Below are 9,511 nucleotides of genomic sequence, written 5' to 3'. Positions count from 1 at the left end.
GTCGATGGCTAGCTAGCTACACTGATGCTCACATAAACTCACATTTTAAGTAGAAAAATGAAGTTATTTTTGACGTTTAAAAAAAAATATAATCGTCAAATATCCCCATTAATAAATGTAGTACTAAATCCACGGGTTTCTAATAAAATAGTTTCAGAACAATTTCTTTTCGTTTTTTTTTATAAATTTTCGGTCACGTGGCCCGCTAGAAGAGTATGAGAAATTAAAATGACCCGCAGGTTGAATTAGGTTGGGCATTACTGGTATAAGTTAATGTAGAACGAATATTGCAATGCAAGTTAGAGGAAATAGATGCAGAGTACACATGGCAGGGCAGACAGGAAAACCAGCAGACGTGAGATCCAAACTGAATTCATGTTCGTGATCTGGGTGAGAAAGAAACTAACAGCTCAACAGACTATGTGATCAAGTGTCTCCAATAGTTGAACATTTTATAGCATTTATAGAATTTCACTTGGGTCTCACTAATTGTTTTTAAATTGCATTAAATTTTAGATTCTATTAATGTACTTGTTACAAACAGTTACAGAAGTGCATGTCCTAACATGGAGTAAATATTTTAAATTAGCTTGTGCACACAGGGTCATACTTTCTAACAATAGCCTCACTGAGGAGGGGGGGGGTATTAAACCGGTTGGAACATAATTTAAAAAAAAAATCTTTTTGCTAAAGAAGACATTTAACAAAATAAGCAGGTGACTATGGCTAAATATTCCAGCATGTTTAATCACGTGTAATATATGTGTGTTGTTGTTGTATGTACTCTGCATTTTATGATATGTCGCGTAAGGGATTAGAATTCGGTTGTAATTAAACTTAATCCATATTTGAATAGCATATTAATAAATAATAATAAAAATAAAGGATGCTGAATGATGTGAATAGCCAAACATTAGAAAAAGATGGCACATTTAGGGTCAAACATTACATGAAATTTTCACCAGTCAGACAGACAAACATACAGATAGAGTGAGTTAATACGATAATTCAAATATATCAGACAACTATTGTTAAACTGTTACAATGAACAATGATGTAGAATATAATCTACGCTATTTTACAGTTGTGTAACAATCAATGTCAGTTACTAGCTTATTGTTTAAAAAATAACAAAACATTTTTGGAGTTAACTGGACCGCGGACACAGAAACTAATGACAGGACTGCGTTTTAATGTTCGCACTTCAACATCTGCAATGTCTTAATTGTCGGGATGAGGTCAAGGCTATACCAAAAAAAAAATTAGCATAGTCAATACTGCGCCTTTTGAAGTGTAGAAAATAATTGCATAAGGAAAATATGATGTAACACATGTTTTTGTTCTATATGAGCGAACAGAATTAAGGGGTCGTAACTGGATATAAAACTAACCACCAGAGTGTGATCAGGATATTCTCCCTTTCATATCTACCAGACGACTGTAATCGAAGCGATCCATTTCGTCTCTCCCACTAGTTTTGGTGCTGCTATGGCCTGTTATATAATCAAGTAGTTTTAAGAAATTAGTTTAGGTCTTGCTTTTTTGTGGCCTTCATAATGGTCACAATCACTATTATCTTTGTGCAGTTTGTTTGTGCCCTGTACCATTTGGATCTCGAAAAGTTTGAAATGCTATTGTAAATATTGTTCCAGTATACATTGTCACTTGTTGTATTAGGGGCGAATTTATTATGCAAGCTTTTTTTTAAATAACTATATTCAGGTCACTATTTTGTGGTACCTGTGTGGGTGAACAGCTGATCTTAAAAACGGCTCTAACGATTTTCCTAGAAATTTAACAGTTGATGTATATCGCCGAGAAAAGAATTACTAGCTCGTTGGCCACACGGGGAAAATTCTAGTTCACCGTTATAACTTTTCAATTTAGAAAATAAATAAATAAAAATGTGGCTGGAGATTATACCTTTGCCTAAAGCCAACATCGCGTAATCAGCCATATTACCGTAAACGTGATAACTATAGGCCTAATCTTGAAATAAAAAAAAATATATATATATAAAACCTAATAAAATACTCAGAAAGATACAAGGATAAAGGTACATTCCTTGTTCCATATGCTTTTAGAGCATAGAATGGATTGCTTGAATCAGCCAGAAAAATCAATGACTTGGCAGAGCTGACATTGATTAACAAAATTAACTAGATTGACCAAGAGACACGCATAGATCGTTATCATCTTCGTCTTTAAAGTAACGTCTGTATTTGATAAGATAAGATAAGAATGCCCACATAACGTCATAAGCCATATAGTGTTGATTCGCCACTGTGTATGTTCAACAATTGAAATTACGAAAATATTTGCCTATTACTTTCATGCAAAATAATATCTATGAGCGACGTGCATTAATAATGACATGGGAGGATTATGGAAAATATATTCACGAGCTCGCCATAAACGATCGCCTTTTAGCACCAACTGTTACAGGCTTACTGCGCAGCTGTCAAACAATACATTTTGCTTCTAGTGGAGATTTTCCCGATCAACTAGCGTCACGGACGCTCAATTTCAGCTTAAATGCTGCCAACTGAAAGTTTTAAAAATTGTCTACAAGCGAGATTAGAAAATTTGATTCTTTAATGTTAAAAAGTGTACATATATTAACATTTAATTACGTTATATCTTTAATTTAAAAAAGCATGTATCAATATTTTCTTTGTTCTGTAAACCGAATACACCAAAAATCAAGCTATTTATATATTTTCCCGCCATTAATGGACATCTCTTATACATTGGTATAAAAGAGAACAATTTATTTAAAGTCAAGTTTTGCTTACCGTGACCACGTTACGAAATCGCTTGCCAGAAACTTGAAGAACCAGTTCGAGATTTATTATGCAATCTTCTGGGGTCCTCAAATTATGGCATAGTGCAATACTGAATATTTATAGAAGACTGTTGTAGATTTGCCCCAGTATATGTTAAGCAATTAAAATGACAAAACAATTGCCCATTACTTTTGATGCAAATTTCTTTCTTTCGAGCCATTTGCGCTTGTAATGGTATTAGAGATTTTGAACTCAAAACTAATGTATTCACAAGCTTCCTGAATAATGCTTTTCTTACCAAACGGTTTAAATAGAATTACAGCGCCCTGTTACAAGTGCTTCAAAAACTGTGATATCTTATCTTATCTTATAAAATACAGACGTTACTCAGAAAAAAAGATGATTTACGTCCTACGCGTCATGCATTCAGTCATGCATGTCAACCGATGACTTACATTTTTCCAAGTCACTGGTTTTCCTGGCTGGCTCAGGCAACCCATTCCATTCTCTAAAACTGTTGTCTAAAATAACAATATACCCTGTTGTTATATCAACCGAGGGGACTCACAAATATCTTCAAGTCCCTTAACAATCCTAAAAAGATTATCGTTGCCTGTCAGAGGGTGGTACTGCTACAGACCTGCCACATCACCAGAAAATTCCACAGTGGACACTGATAAAGAGTCTACATTGAATTTTGGTTTTCTTTAACGAAAGTCGACACTGGCAGCGCCAGACAATGAATACTCATTCGTTTCTAACATAATTATAATAACTGACCTCACAGACACCTTCAGGAATAATAATAATAATACAACACAAAACGTTATAAAAATGTTCGACTCATACAGTGGGAAATGTACTTATCAGATGTGTTCCTATGGTTAATATCTATAAACGTTCACTGAATAAGAAAATGTTTTCCTTTCTGGTAGTTCTGGTGTCTGCTCTGCAGGTTGTGATTTGCATTGGTAAGTATGACTTTTTAAATATTCATTGTAAAGTATACATCAATTGAATCATCGTTAATATACTTAAAAATGTGTCTTTTTATTTGTGCATTAAAATAATGTGTCTTATTTGTTCAATAATTTAAAAAATGTTTCTAATTATTTGTGCATTACACCAAACAAAACATATTTACTATAGAAAGTGAAAACCCTCACATTGGATACACGTATGCATTCCATGAATATATCTATAGATCGTCCATCGTGGTTCTATGATGACCACTTTGTCATCCAGGGGGCTGAGGGCTTTGCACTGGGGTTCAATGCCTCCTCATGTGGCAGGTCGATTCATTATCAATCGTTCCGTTTCTGGAGAGTGTGCTGCCAAGATATATGAATCTGCCCACTGCGTTTATATCATGTCCATCCATTGATGCTTGGATCCGAGTAGGCTTTCCCAGGAGCAGGTAAAGACTTCAGTCTTGTTTGTGTTAATGGTAAGGCCCAAGTCTGAGCATGCTCTTGAGAAGTCACTGACGAAGCTCTGCAGATCACTTTCAGAGCAGGCATTTAGGGCACAGTCATCAGTAAATAGCAAGTCCCTAATTACTGCTGAATAATAAGGTTAAATTTAACATCCAGATTTGATGGTGGCCTATTCAACTCGAGACATTTCATGTAAAATGTAGGTATCAGATGAAGGAATTGTTTTTAAAGATTTGGTTTTGCAATTTTATACATTTCTAATATGTTTTTACCTTTTTTTTTGTTTAAACAATAAAGAAATAACTCGAACCTAAAAAAAGACAAGAAAAATATAAATACATATTTATTTAAAAAAAAAAAATCAAAGAGACAATGCGGAAAGTATACCGAACTTATTAAATTTGAGAAACACTGTCTCTCTGCTATTTACATATTAGCATGAACAAAAATGTACAAACTTTTGGTACGAAGAACGGCATAAGAAAGAGACCGCCTCAAACTTGAAAGACAACTATGAGTCTTTATTTTCTAGTCTTTTTTTGGTGAGCCAATAGGTGGCCGACGTAACAGAGGCGTCCCACGGAAACGCTTCAAAGACCAGCTTAGGCGCCAACTTGCCTTATCTGACATAGAAGAGTACACCTGGTTGCATGCGGCGTCAGAACGAGACATCTGAATGTCTATGGCTGAGCGGTAAAGCGCGTGGCTTTCGAAACGGGGTAATGGGGTTCAAAACCTGGTGAAGACTGGGATTTTTAATTTCGGGATCCTCTGGCGCCTCTGAGTCCACCCAACTCTAATGGGTACCGGATATAAGTTGGGGAAAAGTAAAGGCGGTTGGTCGTTGTGCTGGCCACATGACACCCTTGTAAACCATAGGCCACAGAAACAGATAACCTTTACATCATCTGCCCTATAGACTACAAGGTCTGAAAGGGGAACTTTTTTTTACTTACAGATGGGGCTGCGCAACCACGAGAAATACTGCATTCCTCACTAATCTTCGGACTCAAAGACAAGCCTTATTAGTATTTATTTTACATGCACCATTCAATTGCAAAGCTAACAGCTTAACACACTTACGATGTAATTAACTTAAAAAAAAAAAGCCTGTAATTCATAAAATAGTATAAGAATATAAGAAGATATGACTCCATTAAACTAAAACAGACACAACCACCTTTGTCCGGGGGAAGGAATAAACGGGGACATTCTCACTGACTAGCTTGAAAACAAAATTTTGCTACAAAACAAATTTATGTAAATTTCAAATCCTTTCATACAGAATTATCATTGTAATCAAAGCAAGCGTTAAAAACTGGTTTTGCATTTTCCCATTTGAAAACTTTTTTAACGTTCTCTTAAGAAAAACAACCCGAAACATTATAAAAGCTCGATATATAGAGTGGGAGATGTAATTATCAGATGTATTCCTATAGCTGATATCTATAAGCCTTTCACTGAATAAGAAAATGTTTTCCTTTCTTGTAGTTCTGATGTCTGCTCTGCAGGTTGTGATTTGTATTGGTAAGTATGGCTTTTTAAATGTTCATTGTAACCTATACATAAATTTTTCTGAGACCTATGAACATTGTTTGAAACAGTGGCGTAGCTAGGGTAGGGGGAGTGGGATAAAAATCCCCTTGGGCCCCCACTTGAGCGGGGCCTCAAATGAGTGATTTTTACATTAAAAATTAAATATTACGCAAAATGCAGCGGCCCCCAAAAGCTCAAACCCCCGGCCACCAAACGATGGAAAATTCCATTAATAAGTTAATTTATTAGTACTAATTGATGAATTAATTGGTTAATTTATTAGTGTATTGTCATGGACTGTGAATAATAATGCAAAAATGGTAGAGAAAATATGTTCAAACTTTTAAGCAGACAGACAGACAGACAGAGTAAGTTGATATAAGCATTGTAAACAAAGATAATTACGTTCTAGTCGCGTTCCTAGGTCTTGTAATGAATGTTAATCAATGACTTAAATTCTGCCAAGTCACTGGTTTTTCTGGCTGACTCAGGCAACCCATTCCATGCTCTAAAAGCGCTAGGGAAGAAAGAGCATTTGTACAAATTAGTCCTTGCATATGGAACGAGGAATGTGCTATTATCTTTGTGTTTTTCTGAGTATTTTATTAAATTTTGATTTTGTATTTGAAGATTATGGTTCAGTGTTTTATATATAATGGCCAATTGTAAAAAAGAGGAAGCCGGGAGGAGACTGACAGGATGAGAGATGAAAGGTTCATGTTTACGTAACTTGTTATAATATTAAAGTATATCTAGAGTAAAACCTGAGAGTGTCTTATGATTTTGAAGGGTCTTGTGTCGTAAAAGTAGGCTTTAGCCTCAAGTTTGACTTGAAGTCGTAGGCCTAGAACTTTTCTTAAGAATGCATTAAAAAAGCGATCACGGCACCATTCACATCGATAGCCCCTCTATCCCAAACTCATTTTCCCTACTGGTCCAGACAAGTGATAAGATCATAGCGCATAAGAAACCTAAGAGCTAGAAATTGCGCTAAATAAAAACACATGCTAAAAATATTTATAATATCTAATTTATTATTTTAGTAGAGATCTATTACAAATTTAATTACATGACTGATCCAAACTAACTGATACAGTTACACTACGTAGGAGGTTTTTACATTTTTGTTTTTTTTTCTGTTTATTTCAAATATTTGTCTTGAGCTCTTTACATCGCTTTCTCTTTCTTACTGAATTGTATTGCTTTCAAAGTGTAGGCCTACACGGGATGTTGAAGTCAAAGCATGACGAAAGAGTACAATACTGTGATTCAGTTTTAGTGTGGACATCCACAATGGGCCTCATTTACCAATCGTAAACAAACAATATTTAGTCACGTGATCTTATTGCTAAAACAATGGAAAAAACTGTCACGTGACAACCATCATGAATTAAACGTGAGATCGTAAATTATATAGAAGAGATAAAGCACCGCCTGGCTAAATGTTGTTTGTTTACGATTTGTGAGATCCATTATCACTTTTATATGTAGCTTTTTAGTTGTTTTTTTTTACATAAGAGTTAAAATCGTTTCAGCTGTATGGAGTTGTGCTGTTTCTTGTTTGTTAATCTCCTGGCACATTCAATGTTTCCTTGTTTTTTTCCCCCAGATGACTCACTTCTACAGTGTAACAGCAGCTGTGCGGTGTATGACTTCAAATATTTCGTTGACAAACTCCTGCAGCAAGAAAGAGAGCTCAGCACCTATCAGAGTTTAACCAATTGCTCTGCTGTGGCACTACAAGCTCAAATAGAAGCCATCAGGGCGGAATTATTTTACCCCCCTTTGAACTACGGCGGAATGAAGTACATTATATCTAAAGTTCCTTTTTACAATGCTGATCATGCCATAACTCGTTGCGGGGCTTTTGGTGGCTACCTGGCGGAAATTGACGACACGGATGAGTACACCGCGCTGAAGAACTATCTAGACATCACACCAAACGTAAACATTGTAATGATCGCTGGATCTGATGCTGTAACAAGAGGAACCTGGTTGTTTCAGCGTACTGGTCAACCTGTGCCTGTTTTAGCTTGGGCTCCTAAGCAACCTACCCTCAAGGGCCAGGAAAATTGCTTAAATTTAAGGAAAGATTTCGGCGGTCTAATGATGGACGTGGAATGTGATTATGTAAACTTCGATTCCAGTTTCATGTGTGAGCTGCCCAGTGTGTCCTGATGCACTGGACTTTGACGCGGGGGCAAAATATTTCCGTATTTTTCTCTTAAACTTTTTCTCTTGTTATGAATTCTTAGAACATCTTGACGAAAAATTGTTAGGAATTTTTTTTTTAATTAAAACTTATTTTCATATTTGAACATGTAAAAAAATAAAATACATATATTTGTATTAAACTGTTATAAGTTAAACCTATCGCTACAGTTTTGTTTTTAAATTCGTCCAGAATTATTTACCAGTAATTAATATTTTGATATGTGGGGATATTTTTTAAAAATATAAATAAAAGTTTATGCAGTTAAAATTTAAAAAAATGAATCTTAAGTGTAGAAGTTCAACAAGCAAAATTAAAAAAAAATGAATCATAAGTGTAGAAGTTCAACAAGCAAAATTAAAAAAAAAAATGAATCATAAGTGTAGAAGTTCAACAAGCAAAATTTAAAAAAAAATCTTTAAAAAAAACAAAACAAAGCTTAACTAAAGGGAAAGAACTTCGTCCTTTATATCTAACAATAATGTGCAAGTTATTTCCCTTATTCGATATCAAACAAAAGAATTAATTGCCAATAATTATTTGATGTCAAAGTTCTTGTCTTCTTAATGTACGTATGTATATTTCAATGCTGACACCAAATGTAACCAAGTCATCAAGATAAATGTGAAGACAAATATAAAGACAGAATGTAGTTTCAGAATTCGGATTCACGGACATATAATTTGTTTATTTGAAATTTAAACAAAATACAAACACAGTTATTATTATAGCTTTTATATAGCGCTACTTTCATGCTTATAGCATGCTCAGAGCGCCTTGGTCCAATCTCATTTGTGGACCAGTGGGGGGATGGGGTATCTAGGAGTTGGTTTTCCGTGCTGCCTTTAGGCGCTCAGTAAACACAACTCTGCCCGAGTCAGTCGGGTGTCGTACCTCGAGCCCCCTTATAGGTAGCCAAGACAAGCCAAGTTCAAGCGCACTTAGCCTCTCGACCACGCTTCCCACAGTTCTGGCAAATGAAATATCCAGTATCAATTAATATATAAAAGTTCAATATTCCATAAACTTACTAACAACTACATAGAGTCTCTACTTCAATTTTATAAATGAATTCCAACTGTCCTGGATTTGGAAAAATAACCACACTGTTTTACTATAAGTTACATTCCATTCAAAAAAAAATCTCATAAAGTAAAACCAACCAAAACTAAAACAATCTTGAAGTCAACAACCTGAATGCCCCCCAGGCTGACCATCCATGACAATTGACTTAATTAAGTTATTTTGTTTTTTTTTACTTCGTGTTATGTCTGGAACAATACACAATGTTTTAAAGTATCAACTTGATCGGAGAATGCGTAAGGGAGAAATAGCGCTAACAATCAATTAAGGGGACTAAACCCAACAAGTTTAGCCATATCTCTGAATACTGAAGCATTAGCTTCCCTTGTTACAGTGCTACACCCTGGCAGGGTACTATATCAGCACCTGCAGTTCCCATGGATACATCAGCTGCGTGGAAAATAGAAAACCGATGTGTGGGTGACATCGTTTTGACCATAGTTAATGACTATGCGTTT

General features: G+C 35.3%; 1 protein-coding gene across 1 annotated transcript; it reads left to right on the top strand.

The window, feature by feature from the left end:
- Positions 1-5,647: 5,647 nt before the first annotated feature.
- On the top strand, positions 5,648-8,111 carry LOC106064722 (uncharacterized). Its single transcript, XM_013223332.2, has 2 exons — positions 5,648-5,749; positions 7,368-8,111. Exons 1-2 carry the CDS (start codon positions 5,695-5,697, stop codon positions 7,934-7,936), a joined length of 624 nt encoding a protein of 207 aa, XP_013078786.2. The 5' UTR covers positions 5,648-5,694; the 3' UTR covers positions 7,937-8,111.
- Positions 8,112-9,511: the final 1,400 nt, after the last annotated feature.

This window comes from Biomphalaria glabrata, chromosome 11, assembly GCF_947242115.1.
Source record: "Biomphalaria glabrata chromosome 11, xgBioGlab47.1, whole genome shotgun sequence".
Lineage (NCBI taxonomy): Eukaryota > Metazoa > Mollusca > Gastropoda > Planorbidae > Biomphalaria > Biomphalaria glabrata.
This window is presented reverse-complemented; position numbering and strand designations above follow the sequence as displayed.